At 37.2% G+C, this 19,877-nt stretch overlaps 1 protein-coding gene across 1 annotated transcript in view; it reads right to left on the bottom strand.

Annotated features, from left to right (window-relative positions):
• RAVER2 (ribonucleoprotein, PTB binding 2) overlaps nucleotides 1–19,877 on the bottom strand; it is a 40,695-nt gene that overhangs the window by 16,809 nt on the left and 4,009 nt on the right. Inside the window, exons 2-3 of the mRNA XM_072419401.1 lie at nucleotides 11,139–11,205; nucleotides 5,884–6,353 (exon numbers count right to left, since the gene is read on the bottom strand). Coding sequence (XP_072275502.1) covers nucleotides 5,884–6,353; nucleotides 11,139–11,205 — 537 coding nt within the window. The remainder of the gene's footprint in view (nucleotides 1–5,883; nucleotides 6,354–11,138; nucleotides 11,206–19,877) is intronic.

Genomic DNA, 19,877 nt, shown 5'->3' with positions numbered 1-19,877 from the left:
AAAACCTATTCTACAGAAATAATAGATAATATAGGTGTATTTGGATCTCCGGAAAACAAAATTATAGCTATGCCAAGTTTCACATCCTTTCGGCCAAGGCAAACAGTCCAGTGCTAATGTACATGACTTCCCACCCCCTCACATATGCAAGTTCTTCACCACACTTCTGGGAAAAAAAAAATCAGTAGCTTGCTCAAGGTCAAATTACACACATGGCTTCAACAGAGTTTTAATCTTTACAGAGATATTTTCAGGCCAAATGTTTGCAAGGGAAGGCTGGAGATGCTTTTCACAATACTAGCAATTCTAGTAATGATTTTGTTAAATACCTTCACAAGGAGTAGTCAGTTTAAAGGCCACAACTTATCTCGGAATCTTGAGAACGGACACAGGGAATGATCGACCAATAAAGTTTGCTTAATCCTTTGAAAAGCATAAATTTGTTATAAAAAGTTTTTTTTTTTTTTGTGTGAAGTTTGGTAGACTATGATAATGATGATATAATTAGCTTCATAGTACTTATTTAATCAAATAACAGAAAGCTTAATACCTATCCTTTCATTTTGCATCTGTAGAGAGACAATATGGCAACCAGGCCATAATAAATATTTAATTTCCCAAAGGCAGCGGTCTGGAAAATCCACATTATTTGTTCGGATCGGGGGTCCTGCAGGAGATCAATAACTGCTGGGTCAGGCAGAAAGAGGTGTTTTGTTACACTGCATACTGGAAGCAATCGTTGGCTCGAATTTAATATGCCTTCATTTCCTTCCACTAAAGAGTAAACACAGAGAAACCTGCTGCCTGGATAATATTCCATAAGCATATTATCCACAGGGACCATGGTGTTATTGCTAGATTATGAACACAGGGGGCTTGAAGGAAATCTATGGGGTTTTGTGGCTTTAAATATACAGGTGAAGGTGATCTGCCTAATATGACAAAAACCTCATCAGCGTAGGTTACCGTCTTGCTTCTATGTACAACTTGTAATTATATTTCTACATGGAGGCAGCCATATTTAATCAGGGGGTGTTCCCTGCAGCACATATAATTACTATGCTTCAGAGCCACTTCAGATAACAGTAAAAAACGATTTTTTTTGCAGTGCACAGCAGTATCAAATATAAATATATTCGGTGCTTTAGGATCCATTCACACTTTTGCTCATTCATTTGGGGTGGGACTGGTAGGACTGTGGACATCTTAAATAAGATTCCATCCTTAATTCCTTACTTGTATGGCCTCATTTTGAAAATATTTTATGTGAATACCTCGTACATATATATTAAAGCGGCTACAAAATAAAAGTGATTAAAAACACTGTTTGTGCAATTTAACATACACAGTTTAAATAACATTAGATACATGATATCCTCTTGGATAAACAGGAGACCCCGCAAAAGATCATGATATTGTATAATAAATTTATATATTAGATCCCCTCGATTAAACTTTCGTATCTGAAATAAAAGCCCTCTAAACTGTTAACTGTAGAACAAGGGTCTCCATTAGAAAGTTCGGTTTATTCTATTTATTCTGCAGAAAGCTAAAAATGTTGAAATTTCTACAAGGTTACAGTACTCCTGTCCTGTGCACCAGCCGTCGCCAACCAGTGGTCCACAGAAAAATTTGGACATTATTTGCAATTTTTATGTTTTATTAATAATAAAACAAAAATAATATTCTAAAAAATTCCTATAAATTATGAATGACAATTTTTGCCTTTATATTGCACTAAATTCAGGACTGTACTAGAGACGGAAAAACAAGGGAGGCGCAGCTTGACGTTAGTGTAGTTTTAAGTTGTATGAGGCAGCCGCTGCTGAGCCGTACGCTTCAGTATTGTTTGCACCATAACAATAACCCCGATCCGATAACAGTTCTCGTCAGGCACCATTAGGAAGATCATTATTTTACAAAATGTATTTATCTTTTTAAAAAAAAAAATTCATATTAATGGTCAGTAGGATTTAAAATTATGAATTTAGTGGCCAGTGGGGTCTGAATGGTTGACGACTGCTGCGGTACACATTGTGTGAGTACCATTCTAATACAAGGAAGGACTGTCCTGTTTTCACCCCAGCATTTTCTTTTAAGCTGGGTGGAAAGAAGTTGTAGATGGGTATCACCCCCTGTATGGTGATCCAACTTTTCCTAACCACCCAAAAACAGCTGGGTGATTACTGAAAAGTGCCGGGTGGTGGATTTAAAATGAGACGCCAAAAAGAGGAATTACCTATGACATTACCAATTCAGTGGGCTTCATGGAGGTAGGAAGTCGGTCAAGGATAGGAAAAGGTGTAGTTTGCACCTTTAAAGAACACAACTGGAGGAAAGGAGCCTATGGCAGGTGTGTAAGAGTTATGGACTGAAATGCCTACTGCTGGAGTCACTGCAAGATCAAAAGAAATCTTTATGTGGATTAACTCACCAGGATGTATCAAAAAAATATGTCACTTTTGTATTGGGTAACCCTTTGAAAAATTATTATTATTATTTATAAATGCTATTTATATAGCAACAACATATTACGCAGCGCTGTACATTAAATAGGAAGAAACAGAAATATAGATATTGTCCGGTCACCCTCACAAAAACACATATTAAAATAGTGTAAAGTGTATTACCTGTCTTTTTATTTTTGTCCACGTAGCAATATTTGATCTCGTAGTCCTTTAATAGATCATGGATATCCTAAATGGAAGAGAAAAAAAAAAAAACAGTACACTTAGTATAAAAAAAAAAAAAAAAAAAAAAAAAAAAAGACAACTCCATCTGTGATACAGAACAGATACTGCCGACGAAACATATGGAACGGAGCTTGTGTTTACTTAGGAAATTGCTGCAATGTCATGTATTTATACAGACACAGCTCCTGCAAACACTTCTCAGATAAATGCTGGAACTGAGATATAAAACATTTTGCTTATATTTTAATAAAGTGCAAGTTTTTTTCTTTTTTTTTTTACCCAGCAGTCAAAGTTGCTAAACTGTTGACTTAAATGGGCAGTCCCAGCCAACACGTAAAATGTTGGACAGCATTCAGTGTGCTGGCTTCAGCTGCAGGATCCATTAGAGATGTACATCCCACAATACACTGCTATTAATAACACATATCGATTTAAGTAGGATGTGGCTGTCAGAAGAGTTTCTCAATGAATTGACCACAGAATTCACGACAATAGGCATTGACTTGCAATAAAATTTTTCTATGGCCGACCTCCATTTGAAAAATATTAGCTCTCTCTTTATTGATATCTCTGGCATCAATACTTTTTGATTCACAACAGTCCGAAATGTAAAGAAATTACTGCAAAACTCAGGTACAAGTCTTTTTCAAAGACATATATAGTTTTATGCTAGGTTCAAAAAGCATCAATATTATATATATATAAATATAAATATAAGCACACACACACACTTTCCTCTACAAACTTGCATTCAGCATTCCTATACACCACCTGCATCCCGCTGGTTAAATTTGCATGAGATCTTTTTCATGGTAAGATTAGACAAGCAAGTACTATGTAAGAATAACATTTTTGGGTAATTATTACTTCCCACAGAGATCACAGTACTCCTCCATGACAATATCATTATTTCCCAATCTATCCAGCAGGATGTAGCTATCTTTTTTCAGGTATAAATCTACAATAATATCTACTAACTAGATAGAGATGCCAGCTCTAACATTCCATTCATCTCACTGACTGTGGAGTTCCAAGCTATGTTTATAAATGTCTGACACAGAGCAGACTCTGTGATTACTATAAATTTACAATGGTAAAGCCTGAACACTGGGAGAGAAAGGAGACTGAATGTTTTTTCCAGCCTGCAGCTGACTAAGATCATCTAATGTCTATGCTAAGTCGCTAAGACTGAAGCTTATGGTCTGTTTTTATTCAAAAGCCTATAAAAAAATCTATTGTTGTTGCATATTGTAGCATGCCAGGAATGTATTCATACAGAATGGAAAGTTACCAAAAGGTGCAATTTAACAAAGATGATAAACGACATATGCTGTTCCTTCTATGAATAACACAGAGGAATGATGAATGTGTTTAGGTGACCCATTATCCATAGTAGAAGGTAAGAACCTCGCCAGGATTTTACTGCTGTATGTGGTCATCCTCTTTGCCATATTACCCACTGCAACAAACTGCAGGAAAGGGGAAATCTATATTTTACAGCCGTCACCAGCACAGAAGTACGTGTCACTTGCTATGCAAACGGTGACAGAATTTCTTCTTACATTCTACTCACTTCTTGCTGTGTTTTTGGAACAGAAATTGAAGGGAAATCCATCTAATTGTAATACAGACATCCCCAAAAACAGCCAGAATTTCTAACCCTCTCCCACTCCTAAAACTTTGGCTGTAATTCTACTTTTTAAATGAGGATGCCAAAGTTCCCATCCCTTTTAGCAATGGATCATTCAGCTTGATAGAGATTTTAGGGCACGTTACATTTGTGTACAATTGCTTGACAGCTTCTGTGACCATTGCGGAGCCATTGAAGTTTTCTCATCAGTATCAGCAAGTATTTATTGCAGTGATAATATAGAATTGATTGCATTAGCAGTATATACTTCACCTGAGGTAAAGGGTTCATGGTATGATTAGGTACAATTAGGGGTGAAGTTGATAGTGGTTAGGTTAAAGTTCAAATTTGGGTCTTGGGTATATGCCAAGCTTGAAACTCAACTCTGCATAAATTAATATTGAAAGAAAAAACTAAAGTATTTATTTTTATATATATATAATATATATATATATATATATATATATATATATATATATATATATATATATATATATATATATACACACACACACAAAATCTCAATAAAAAAAAAAAAGAAAAAAAACACATTACAAATATCCAATTAAGACATGTAATAAAACAGCAACTCCACTGTTAAGAAAAACTGGTTTGTTCCTCTTAACTGCTGGTTGAAACTGCAAAGCAATACCCCTACCTGTGACTTTTTCAATGGCCTACCTACAATGACCAATGACTGACACACATTCCTAAACAGAATTCAAAAGAACATGGTGTGGGAAAATTTTGCATTATGTGCCCTCTTGACGATTAACCAGAAGAATAGTTTATTAATAATTTAGATAATTTTATGCAATGCAGACACAGGGTGTAACAGCACTGACATATCCATAGTATTTATTGTTAAATATATATAGGTTCCTCAAGTGCACAAAAATAGCCTACCAGAAAAATGCAGGTTTGGTAATAAAAGCGTAATCTTACTGCAAGTCAAAGTGAACTGAATAATTGGCATCCTTTATAAATGCCCAGGGCTCAGCTTTATATTAAACCTGCACTAGTGATACAATCTAGAAAGTAAAGCCAAGTTGAACAGATGTCATAACAGCGTTATAGCATTCCTATATTTGGAATTCTTCTCCTCTCACCTTCTTCACCTACCAAGGATTGCTGGTGCCTCTATATTTATAAAAGTTAATCTGCAAAGCTTCTAAATACCCCCTGTGAAACTAAATCAGACCTAGCAACAACCCAATCAGACACCAGCTAATGCTTTGTGTGCGGTGGTGTAAACATTCTCTACATACCCAGAAGTTTGAGTCTTATAAAGGAGTCTGAAAGCTGATCAACTAAATGTATATGAAGGTGTCTTCATATAATCACTGAATGACCTTACTTTGTACTTTACATTTCCAACACAGGTTCACTTTAACTGGTTAGGCAGCCAGGTTTAAAAAGGCAACCAAATATATTGTCAAACTTCTCATATATCGTTTTTGTGTGTTCTCTGTTGACATACAGAGAAAGAAGATAATCAGCAATGCTCCAGCTATTCGTGAAAGCAGAAAATCAAATAAGAGATGTTGGAGCATTCTATACCTGGCAAAACACGGGCTTGTGCAGAGAGGAAAATATTTGCGTCAACTCATCACTATTGCTGAAGTCCTTGGGAAGCTTGTCAACACACAGGCACTTTGAGTGAATAAAATCCGCCGTCAACTGATTGACGTCCACCCACTGGGCAAAAAGGGTAAATTCTTCCAGCTGCTTGCCCAGCAATTCCAGGCGGGCCTTCGAGGCACAGTCTTTTTTCATGTACTCTACAAAGCCATAACCCTTGGAGAGGCCAGTGAGCTCACTGTAGACAAGGAGACATCGTTCAATGTTTCCATATGTCCGAACCAGTTCTTCAAACTCTTGTTTGCTGAATAAAGGTGGAAGGTTGGTGACACACAACAAAGCGTCCGTTGGCTGCAGCTGGACCAGAATCTCCTTGTCCCGGAGGTGGTGTTTGTGGAATTTGTTAATAGCATCTTGTGCTTGCTCTCCATTTGACAGAGTGATGAAGGCTAGTATGAGAAAAGAGAAACAGGTGGTCATTACAGTGCAGCAATGTGCTCCAAGGTCTCCAAGAAAATGTCATTATCACAAGGCCACAGCTTCATACACAAGCTATCCATTGTCATATTAATATATATTGCTTGCAACAAAACATTACTACTTTATAAGATTCCCAAAGGAAATGTAGTTCAACAAATAAAATCCTTACACATAAAATGCTGTAGATCTAAATTAAATGTATTCAGCTTACACTAATCACTTTCTTAGTAGTGATATACACGGACTATGCTTTGTAGTTCATCTTGATGCAGGTCTACAAATCTGGTCAGACTTTCTGTTGTGGCTAAGTGATCATGGATCAACTACCTAAGATTATTTTCTACAGACTCGAAATTTGTGATGAATAACACCCAATGTTATTAAATTGAGAGAGCTATTGGGATGGTATCACCATGGTGCCTTAAACCCACAAATACTAATGCAGAGAATGGTGCCGTCATCCTAACGTCAGCAATGCTTATTGCATCATTGATTACTGCCCAGTGTCAGAAAGGAGTCGAAGAGGAAGAGAACCCTGTGCCAAAAATGACAGGCAGGTACAGAAAAATGTTTGGGGTTGGTTATAAGCACAAATGATGACCACTGCCAGCTAAAAAAAGGACAACCTACAAATTGTGAACGAAAGTCAACTGAACAAGGAGAAGGAAAAAAAAAAGTCATATCAAATTACTTTCAAACAAATTTTATATTAGTGTAAATAGTGTTCTGGCTCACAACGCCCTGGAGAGCTAGAAAGGATATTCCATTACGTTCCTCTGGTTAGCTACCCAGGACCTTGTGTTTATACACAAACACAACTAGAGTTAGGCATTTTGCTGCATACAGTGGTTATGAAACTGTTAAAGGGAACCTGTTGAATCAAAATATGCATTTGTGTTTGTTCATTCCCTAAAGCAGTGAACTCAAGATGCTTGCACATACTTTTTCTTACATTACAAAAATGCCTATGTGTTCCCCTAAGGGCCCGAAACCCAGACCCACCACGTGTAAATCTGAATTGTCAGCTAAAACCAACAGATGTGAATACCTTTGTGAACTACAATTCAAGCCTCTGTCAATGTGACCGAGAAACAACTTTACTTTGTGCATTTGTAAGCTTTCAGCTTTAGCTAGATGCAGAAATTCACAACACATGCCTGGGTTTGGGGAACCAAAGACTTAAGCAGAAGTACTTACAGTCATAGGTACACTGTATGAGGAAAAATTAGGTGGACACTGTTCCAAATTAGGTCAACATTTAAAGACATTTTAGTACTGTACAGTTTCAATAACAAGGCCCTTTTGTGTTCCAGCATGACTGTGCCCCTGGGTACAAAGCCAGCTCTATATAGACATGGTTTGTTTGACTAGTGTGGTGTGGAAGTCCACTGTCCTGCACAAAGTCCTGGCCTTAATCCTACTGAGAACCTTTGGGACGAATTGCAACATCAATTTAGAGCCACATCTTATCCAATATTAGTAAATGGATCAGAAATGAATTTGGCTGAATGGGCACAGATTCTCACAGATATCTCGCTTTGGAAAAGACTTGGATGAGGCTGTTATAGCTGCAAAAAGGCTGACCAAATCAATGGTAATGACAAAGGTTTTGAATTGGAACGTTCAATAAATTTGTATGGGTGTGATTGTCAGGTGTTAAAAAACTTTATCTAATATAATATATATTCAATCTGCTTTAGGGAAGGAAATACTATATTTAAAGTACAACCAGAACACCAAAACTAATATCAAATATCAAAGATGTTTTGGCACCCTAAAAAAGTGAAATTGAAGTCTCACTTTAAAACATTCAAGATCAGGCAATGGCCTTTCCTTCTGCAAAATATCTGTTCCTACCTGCCAATCAATCATCTAGCCATCAAATATTGCTGAGCTGAACAGAGGAATCCTAGCTTCCCTTGCACATGTTGGCAATAAATGGGAATTGTCTCATCTTGGCACGGCCAATCAAGATGGCCAAAGATTGTAGGGAGGAAGATGAAAAAGAAGATGGCTGTGCCCTGCAAAGGAACAGGCATAGGCGAGTAGTGTGGGTTTAGTGTTAGTTTATAGTGCAAATCTTACTAGATGAATCAAGCCATTAATAATATATCTATATTATATAAAACCTATTCTACAGAAATAATAGATAATATAGGTGTATTTGGATCTCCGGAAAACAAAATTATAGCTATGCCAAGTTTCACATCCTTTCGGCCAAGGCAAACAGTCCAGTGCTAATGTACATGACTTCCCACCCCCTCACATATGCAAGTTCTTCACCACACTTCTGGGAAAAAAAAAATCAGTAGCTTGCTCAAGGTCAAATTACACACATGGCTTCAACAGAGTTTTAATCTTTACAGAGATATTTTCAGGCCAAATGTTTGCAAGGGAAGGCTGGAGATGCTTTTCACAATACTAGCAATTCTAGTAATGATTTTGTTAAATACCTTCACAAGGAGTAGTCAGTTTAAAGGCCACAACTTATCTCGGAATCTTGAGAACGGACACAGGGAATGATCGACCAATAAAGTTTGCTTAATCCTTTGAAAAGCATAAATTTGTTATAAAAAGTTTTTTTTTTTTTTGTGTGAAGTTTGGTAGACTATGATAATGATGATATAATTAGCTTCATAGTACTTATTTAATCAAATAACAGAAAGCTTAATACCTATCCTTTCATTTTGCATCTGTAGAGAGACAATATGGCAACCAGGCCATAATAAATATTTAATTTCCCAAAGGCAGCGGTCTGGAAAATCCACATTATTTGTTCGGATCGGGGGTCCTGCAGGAGATCAATAACTGCTGGGTCAGGCAGAAAGAGGTGTTTTGTTACACTGCATACTGGAAGCAATCGTTGGCTCGAATTTAATATGCCTTCATTTCCTTCCACTAAAGAGTAAACACAGAGAAACCTGCTGCCTGGATAATATTCCATAAGCATATTATCCACAGGGACCATGGTGTTATTGCTAGATTATGAACACAGGGGGCTTGAAGGAAATCTATGGGGTTTTGTGGCTTTAAATATACAGGTGAAGGTGATCTGCCTAATATGACAAAAACCTCATCAGCGTAGGTTACCGTCTTGCTTCTATGTACAACTTGTAATTATATTTCTACATGGAGGCAGCCATATTTAATCAGGGGGTGTTCCCTGCAGCACATATAATTACTATGCTTCAGAGCCACTTCAGATAACAGTAAAAAACGATTTTTTTTGCAGTGCACAGCAGTATCAAATATAAATATATTCGGTGCTTTAGGATCCATTCACACTTTTGCTCATTCATTTGGGGTGGGACTGGTAGGACTGTGGACATCTTAAATAAGATTCCATCCTTAATTCCTTACTTGTATGGCCTCATTTTGAAAATATTTTATGTGAATACCTCGTACATATATATTAAAGCGGCTACAAAATAAAAGTGATTAAAAACACTGTTTGTGCAATTTAACATACACAGTTTAAATAACATTAGATACATGATATCCTCTTGGATAAACAGGAGACCCCGCAAAAGATCATGATATTGTATAATAAATTTATATATTAGATCCCCTCGATTAAACTTTCGTATCTGAAATAAAAGCCCTCTAAACTGTTAACTGTAGAACAAGGGTCTCCATTAGAAAGTTCGGTTTATTCTATTTATTCTGCAGAAAGCTAAAAATGTTGAAATTTCTACAAGGTTACAGTACTCCTGTCCTGTGCACCAGCCGTCGCCAACCAGTGGTCCACAGAAAAATTTGGACATTATTTGCAATTTTTATGTTTTATTAATAATAAAACAAAAATAATATTCTAAAAAATTCCTATAAATTATGAATGACAATTTTTGCCTTTATATTGCACTAAATTCAGGACTGTACTAGAGACGGAAAAACAAGGGAGGCGCAGCTTGACGTTAGTGTAGTTTTAAGTTGTATGAGGCAGCCGCTGCTGAGCCGTACGCTTCAGTATTGTTTGCACCATAACAATAACCCCGATCCGATAACAGTTCTCGTCAGGCACCATTAGGAAGATCATTATTTTACAAAATGTATTTATCTTTTTAAAAAAAAAAATTCATATTAATGGTCAGTAGGATTTAAAATTATGAATTTAGTGGCCAGTGGGGTCTGAATGGTTGACGACTGCTGCGGTACACATTGTGTGAGTACCATTCTAATACAAGGAAGGACTGTCCTGTTTTCACCCCAGCATTTTCTTTTAAGCTGGGTGGAAAGAAGTTGTAGATGGGTATCACCCCCTGTATGGTGATCCAACTTTTCCTAACCACCCAAAAACAGCTGGGTGATTACTGAAAAGTGCCGGGTGGTGGATTTAAAATGAGACGCCAAAAAGAGGAATTACCTATGACATTACCAATTCAGTGGGCTTCATGGAGGTAGGAAGTCGGTCAAGGATAGGAAAAGGTGTAGTTTGCACCTTTAAAGAACACAACTGGAGGAAAGGAGCCTATGGCAGGTGTGTAAGAGTTATGGACTGAAATGCCTACTGCTGGAGTCACTGCAAGATCAAAAGAAATCTTTATGTGGATTAACTCACCAGGATGTATCAAAAAAATATGTCACTTTTGTATTGGGTAACCCTTTGAAAAATTATTATTATTATTTATAAATGCTATTTATATAGCAACAACATATTACGCAGCGCTGTACATTAAATAGGAAGAAACAGAAATATAGATATTGTCCGGTCACCCTCACAAAAACACATATTAAAATAGTGTAAAGTGTATTACCTGTCTTTTTATTTTTGTCCACGTAGCAATATTTGATCTCGTAGTCCTTTAATAGATCATGGATATCCTAAATGGAAGAGAAAAAAAAAAAAACAGTACACTTAGTATAAAAAAAAAAAAAAAAAAAAAAAAAAAAAGACAACTCCATCTGTGATACAGAACAGATACTGCCGACGAAACATATGGAACGGAGCTTGTGTTTACTTAGGAAATTGCTGCAATGTCATGTATTTATACAGACACAGCTCCTGCAAACACTTCTCAGATAAATGCTGGAACTGAGATATAAAACATTTTGCTTATATTTTAATAAAGTGCAAGTTTTTTTCTTTTTTTTTTTACCCAGCAGTCAAAGTTGCTAAACTGTTGACTTAAATGGGCAGTCCCAGCCAACACGTAAAATGTTGGACAGCATTCAGTGTGCTGGCTTCAGCTGCAGGATCCATTAGAGATGTACATCCCACAATACACTGCTATTAATAACACATATCGATTTAAGTAGGATGTGGCTGTCAGAAGAGTTTCTCAATGAATTGACCACAGAATTCACGACAATAGGCATTGACTTGCAATAAAATTTTTCTATGGCCGACCTCCATTTGAAAAATATTAGCTCTCTCTTTATTGATATCTCTGGCATCAATACTTTTTGATTCACAACAGTCCGAAATGTAAAGAAATTACTGCAAAACTCAGGTACAAGTCTTTTTCAAAGACATATATAGTTTTATGCTAGGTTCAAAAAGCATCAATATTATATATATATAAATATAAATATAAGCACACACACACACTTTCCTCTACAAACTTGCATTCAGCATTCCTATACACCACCTGCATCCCGCTGGTTAAATTTGCATGAGATCTTTTTCATGGTAAGATTAGACAAGCAAGTACTATGTAAGAATAACATTTTTGGGTAATTATTACTTCCCACAGAGATCACAGTACTCCTCCATGACAATATCATTATTTCCCAATCTATCCAGCAGGATGTAGCTATCTTTTTTCAGGTATAAATCTACAATAATATCTACTAACTAGATAGAGATGCCAGCTCTAACATTCCATTCATCTCACTGACTGTGGAGTTCCAAGCTATGTTTATAAATGTCTGACACAGAGCAGACTCTGTGATTACTATAAATTTACAATGGTAAAGCCTGAACACTGGGAGAGAAAGGAGACTGAATGTTTTTTCCAGCCTGCAGCTGACTAAGATCATCTAATGTCTATGCTAAGTCGCTAAGACTGAAGCTTATGGTCTGTTTTTATTCAAAAGCCTATAAAAAAATCTATTGTTGTTGCATATTGTAGCATGCCAGGAATGTATTCATACAGAATGGAAAGTTACCAAAAGGTGCAATTTAACAAAGATGATAAACGACATATGCTGTTCCTTCTATGAATAACACAGAGGAATGATGAATGTGTTTAGGTGACCCATTATCCATAGTAGAAGGTAAGAACCTCGCCAGGATTTTACTGCTGTATGTGGTCATCCTCTTTGCCATATTACCCACTGCAACAAACTGCAGGAAAGGGGAAATCTATATTTTACAGCCGTCACCAGCACAGAAGTACGTGTCACTTGCTATGCAAACGGTGACAGAATTTCTTCTTACATTCTACTCACTTCTTGCTGTGTTTTTGGAACAGAAATTGAAGGGAAATCCATCTAATTGTAATACAGACATCCCCAAAAACAGCCAGAATTTCTAACCCTCTCCCACTCCTAAAACTTTGGCTGTAATTCTACTTTTTAAATGAGGATGCCAAAGTTCCCATCCCTTTTAGCAATGGATCATTCAGCTTGATAGAGATTTTAGGGCACGTTACATTTGTGTACAATTGCTTGACAGCTTCTGTGACCATTGCGGAGCCATTGAAGTTTTCTCATCAGTATCAGCAAGTATTTATTGCAGTGATAATATAGAATTGATTGCATTAGCAGTATATACTTCACCTGAGGTAAAGGGTTCATGGTATGATTAGGTACAATTAGGGGTGAAGTTGATAGTGGTTAGGTTAAAGTTCAAATTTGGGTCTTGGGTATATGCCAAGCTTGAAACTCAACTCTGCATAAATTAATATTGAAAGAAAAAACTAAAGTATATATATATATATATATATATATATATATATACACACACACACAAAATCTCAATACATTAAATTATCAGGAACATTATTATTATTATACCTGAATTGAGATGGTTTCAAAGTAAGTAAGTACAAAATCTAACCTCTAAAATACATACCATTTTACACGATTTTTTTATATCTAAAACTTTCCCTATTGTGTGATCATCCTGTAACATGTGCCAATAACACACAACAAGCACAAAAGCAATGCGCTAACACATTATTCAGCTTTCCAATTTTAAGATCTGGTGGCAGCAATGATGTGCAGCTGATTTTGAAATAGTGCATACTGATGGTAGTTCGTGAAAAAATTAGTATAGAATGGGTTTTACTCCTCCTCACTATATGAATGTGTCGTTTGATTATATTGAGCCTCCCCTATGTAGTATTTAGGTATGAATGAATGGAGAGGAAAGAAAGAGGTTTGAGGCTCACAGGTTTTTCATGCAAAAAGTGAAGTCTATTGATTATTTAGTACATAAGCCATCAAATACACATAAACATATGTTTTAGTCTCTGTCCTGTTAATATTTCACAACACAGTAATTATACATACTATACAGTATGAATTTTTTCAAAAGATATAACACAACCATAAAACCCCTCAAAAGACTGTGCCGTGGGGCGCAATGATCAAATGCGTTACGCCACGAAGGGCTTCCTCTGGGATGGATAATAATGCGTGCTTAACAGTCTGTTACGTATAGAAATGTAATAGGGCAAGGATAGCATAGTGGAAAACATTTTCAAATAATAAATCCAACAAAGTACATCATAAATTGAATACAGGTATACCATGATGTATGAAAACATGCTAAGGATAGAAAATATTTAACAATGGTTTAATAAGGGTAAGTATGACTAAAGTCAAATCTTTATTCTCCATTCATTCATACCTGTTTGTGAAAAAATGTCTATTGCAAAGGATACAAAGATATTTAGAAAACCAAATAATATCCGGTTGGGGTTTACATCTACTAAGTTACTGATTTCTATCTTTATATTAGCTACATTTAAAATAAATAGAATATAAATAGGCTGAGAAAAAGACAGAAGAATCAGCAAATCAGATGTATTTGCACAGTCCCGTCTAACACAGCATTTCTCAAACTTTTTAACATGGGGGAATCCATGAAATAACTATAAGGTCTTCAGGGAACCCCTTCCTATATCCACAGATCACAGTATATTCGTGTGGTGGTCAGTGGGAAGAATTCCTCTTACATTGCTGGTGATTGGGAAGAATGTTACCCTTACAGATAGCCAAAGAGATGATGTTGGTGGTAACTGATCTGAGTGGCACAAATTGCTTATAGCTCGAGGAACCCCCAGCAACTTCTGGAGCAGTGGTTACTAACCGGTGGTCCGTGAGAAAATTTTGGTGGTCCGCGGCTCTGGCCGGAAAAGGACCGCACTGGCCAGAGCCACGGACCATGTCCTCTATACAGACCGCAGGCTCCGGGCGGCTTGTCTCTCTGAACACAACCCACCCACTCCCCCATTGCAGGCTTAGACCTGTGATCGGAGAGTGGACAGGTTCTGGCATCACGATGTGACTCTGGGGGAAGTTTCTTCCCCTTTGAGTGACACACGGCTCACTGCTCATGCGCTGTCTGAAGTACGTAAATTTAGTGGTCCGTGAGGTCCAAAAGGTTGGCGACAACTGCTCTGGAGGAACCCTGGTTAGGAAACACTGGTCTAACGTAGAAAGGCGAATGCTTTTCTCTAATTTATTATACTATGGATGTAACTTTAAGCAATTAGTACTGTTTTAAAGAGCCTGCACAAATATTGCAATATGCAAATATTGTAAAACAGAGCATATATATATATATTTATATATATATATATATATATTCATTTTAAGTGATAATTGTTGCTGGAGTTCATCTTTGGGGTCAGTAGGTCACTAATACTTTTTCAGGTGTGATACGTTAATTTTCCAGACATTAGTGCACACAAAACTGCATTTGTGACATTCCAGTTTCTAAAGCTTATGCACCAGAACCAATCCAAGGCTGTTTTTAAAATTTGAGGGTCAATTAGTTTAAACTAAAGTTAAAAACTTAAATGCACACAGAAGATGGGACGCAGAGGAAGCAACTTCACAAACAGAGTTCCCTCCTTTTTGAACAAGCAATTGCATACGTGGTAGCAGGCAATTTTTTATCGAGCTGAGGCCCTAAGCGTTTAGGACCCCAGAGAGTGGCCTAATATTGTTTTTGGGCCTTCAATAAGAATATGTTTGTTTGTTAATGAAAACCTACAAAGTTAATCTTTCTAGCAACAAGAGCACTGACCTGATTGCAAACCTGGGGTGAAAGATAAAAAGTTAAAAAGAAAAAAAATTATCTTCATGAAGAGTATGAGATACAGCATATGCAAACTATGCAAGCCTGGATCCAGAAAAAAAAAGGAGACAGATTTTTGCTATTATCAGTTCTGACATTTCCTCTTATTTCTCTAGAATGAGCTGTCAGACATTACATAAATAAAATATAACGCTATGCAGCGGAGCGAAATATTTCCCATCCAGCAAAGCCCCGGCTCTAACTACTCCAGATAGCACAATGCTGCATTAGGGAAACAATACGCAGCCAGCACTGCTTTCAGCTCAGTCATTCTACACACGGGTACTACAGAACAGCATTGGAAGGGAAGGCATTATCTTACAAACCAGTTTTAGCTCTCTTTTTTTAGCATTTCATCACCAGAATGCAAATTCAGCTTGTCCATCTGCTAGGCAAACAAGAATGACACCGGATCCCTCAACAAGCACCATCTGGGACTGCAGCACAATAACAGCGTGGGATGCAGTGAAATTAGGTGAGCTAATGTAACTAAAACCTCCCCTGTTACAGTCAAAGTTGGAGCAAACCCTTCAAAGGCTTAAAAATCATTTAATATGGAAGCCGAGCCAAAACTTTTTACGTGGCTTTGTATAGAGCCAAGAAGAGTGAGAACCTTGTTAGGCTTTTATATCTATCCATATCCCTGCTAGGAAAATTCATCTTTCATCTGCATCTTCTTGGCAGGAAGACAGAAAAAGAAGGAAAATCCAAGTTGACAGCTTTCACCTGAGGAGGAGGTGAAGGGAAATATGGGGAGTTATGGGATAATAGACAAAGGTGGGATTTTCACTCACTTAAGGGAACCCGATTCCTATACAGTTTCCAGGACAGGAAATTGCAACAAAAAAAAATCATATATATATATATATATATATATACATACACACACACACACACACATATATATATATATATATATATATATATATATATATATATATAATCCTAAACATAAAAGTAAAATAGAAGTTTTATCCCAAAAGAATGGACATGTACACTGTAGTAAAAGCTATGATTTGCAAGGCGAGACTGCCTGCATTGCTTTTTTAAACTGAAACTTCATTAAAACCTTTTTGAATCATTTATTTTTTTCAATATCCATACAACGTACATTCAAGGTAAAAATGCACTTTTTAGTGCACTACAAAAAAAAAAAAATCAATTGGACAGCCCCCAAAACAGCACCTGTTCAAAATCAAGTCTACAACCTTGGTCCCTTCCCTGCTTTACTTTAAAATAAAACAAAAAGTTAGGCTTTAAAAAGTTGGCATCAGGTAAGTCCCTAATGCAGAAAAGGAAAGGCAATGTCCTTTCTGCAATAACTATTTTTACCCGCCTGTTTACTGCGCAGCTGTCAATACGTGAGCTGTACATGTGTACCTCAGCATTTGTTGCCAGAGATGCATTCGCAGCTTCCCTTGCGGATGCTGGGACTGAATGAACTCCCAGATGCCTGCGTGTGTTATGTCATCCCAGCCAATCAAGATGACCAAAGATCAGGATGCGTAAATGAAGGAAGGAGAAGTCTGTGAAGAATGAGGACAGGTGAGTATCCCCAGGGTTTAGTTCTGCATTAATGTTCAGTTTATCCAGCTCTATGTGTGAATATGTTGTACAGCATCCTCTGCATCTAGCATCATCAATTGTGTCATTAGCAGCATACATTATTCACCCCCTCCATATAATGATGATGTAGAAAACATTAGATGATCATGCTGTGAGTTGTATACTTTTACATTGTACGGCTGTTGTAAATTATACATCATAAACTGCAAATACGCAAGTTTAGAAGTCCCATAAAAGTGAATATGAATGCAGCTTGTGTGGCCATTTGTGTGCGGTTTCACCTATAAGGTTTTGACTCATATGAGCCACACCTGACCACACTATATTGGGAGTGATCATGTATATGAATTAGGAAAATGAGAAAGAATACAGAACAGATTTTTATCTTCTGCGGATATCTCTATTATTATTATTATAATTAATAAACAGGATTTATATGGCGCCAACATATTACACAACGCTGTATTTATTTCCCATGCTAAAAGTACTCTCTACATCCTGAAATCAATTGAAAGGAAAAAAAAAAAAGGCCGCTATATCATATGTTTGTAACCATATAATCCAAGAGAACTTTGACAAATTACAAATATTTTGTTTTTGATGCTGTAAACCTCTATTCCAGAGTTTCGCAAACTTTTCAACATGGGGAACCCTTGAAGTAACTTTCAGGTTTCGGGAACGTCTGCGTTAATTATTATATCCACAGCTCAAACTATATTAGCTTGGTGATCAATGGAAAGAATGTCACCTAAATTGCTGGAAGAATGTCACCCTTACAGAAAGCCAAAAGATGATTGGTGTCACCTAAGCTGACCTGAGAGGCACAAATTGCTCAAGGAACCCCGCTAGTAACCTCTTGAGGAATCCTGCAGTTTTATGCCAAAACCCAGACCACTGTTCTTAAAACTTAGGTAAGGAAGTTCTAGTTGACCTATTTAATTGCAAATATTTTTACACCCAATATCCTAAGTATCAACAGGCACCAAATATTCGATTAAACCCCTTGTCCTCCAAAACACTACCACCTAGTTGGATCTTGATACAGTAAGAATTCACCATGCCCATCCAAAAACGCAACGGCTTGGCAGCTCTCGTTAAGATTCGTCAGTATTTATTTTATAATTGGCATGACACCGTTATAAGGATAGGCCGGCTGGGTGTAAATAGAAAGGGTGAGTGTCAAGATCTGACCACTAATGTGCCTAAAAAAAATTCCAGTGTATTATTAATACTTGAAAACCAAATTGAAATGAAGGCAAAAAGCAGGAAAGGCTTCATATACAATAACTCTCATAATACTAAACGGATTTCTGTCACTAATGCTGCAGAAAGGATTAGCAAGTATTTCTGTTTCCTTTCCCCTTACAAAAAGAATTTGACACTATAAATAAAGAAGGAAAAAGATTAGTCAGAAACTCAAGTAATTATTTTCATTTATTAGGTACTACAAGGATTCTTAAGCATCATGATAAAAGGGTGGACTAATTGCAGATTAAGGAATCAATCGTCAACCACAGCCAGGAATTATTGGATTTTCAGCTCTATCAGCTGCAAGGATTTTCCTAAATGGCACCTGTCATGAGAGAGTGCCTTCCCTGGCCGCCTTCTGGAAATTATAGGCTGACTTTAAGGACCAAGCATGCTGCAAAATGAGAAATGTGACAACTGCATCACTCTGTACTTGTTTATGGTGCTCAGAAAGCACTGTAACTAAAAAATCAGCATAAAAGCCAGGGAACCGGCATTTGTAAAAAGAAGTCAGCAATTATATCCTTTTGTGACAAGTGGGGTGAATGTTTTTTTCATAGGGTAAGATAGGGGGCCGTTTCACTCGGTGCTAGAGATATCTAGGGTTAAAGGGCACCCAGCTAGATGCTCCATGTGACCATGTGTTTTAAGATATAATAATTTTCATAATTTGTTGCAAATTTGCATTGCTGCTTTCTTGCAGCCAATTCCCGTCTACATGCATGCACTCCAATGATGGCTGCATGACAGGTTAATTTCCTTGATAATGCCAACAGTGACCCAGTCTGCATAATAAGCCTGGAAATGACCACTTGCCTTCATCATCAAAAGCCCATGTGACAGGGTGACAATGAAAGAGCAAAATTGGGAAAAAAAACAGAGCATAGTCATCTGATAATGGATGTGCCTGGACAAGGTTTTTCATTTTAATGAAAATTTCTTTGAAAATGACTCAAAAGGTAAACATGATTTTAGTCACAAACTACTTTTACTTTCACTTTAATATCCCATGCAAGCAGCTATTTCCTAGAAGTCAGAGGATGCTTTAAAACAAAAGAAGGAACTTACAGTACAGGGTGCTATTTCACAAACTCACCGGCCTATTGAAATCCTAATATGGAATTTAGGAACAAACTGGTGGCAAATATAAAAAATAGGTTAGGAAATTGTAGGGGCAACAACTATTATATGGGTCCTTTGCAAACAAAGCGGTTGATTTTTAGCATTCAGGTTCAGCCAACCCTAACCAAGTAGGATGACCCCAGGAGGAGGTGGTCATCCCTCCCTCTGGCACCCCCCAAAGCGCAGGGGGGAGACAGTCATCCCTCCCCGTCACCCCCCAAGCGCAGGGAGGAGACAGCCGTCCCCCTGGCACCCCACAAGCGCAGGGAGGAGACAGCCATCCCCCTGGCACCCCACAAGCGCAGGG

This window comes from Pyxicephalus adspersus, chromosome 8 (assembly GCF_032062135.1).
Source record: "Pyxicephalus adspersus chromosome 8, UCB_Pads_2.0, whole genome shotgun sequence".
Classification (NCBI taxonomy): domain Eukaryota; kingdom Metazoa; phylum Chordata; class Amphibia; order Anura; family Pyxicephalidae; genus Pyxicephalus; species Pyxicephalus adspersus.
The sequence above is the reverse complement of the archived record's forward strand: the minus strand, read 5'-3'. Positions and strand labels throughout refer to the sequence as shown.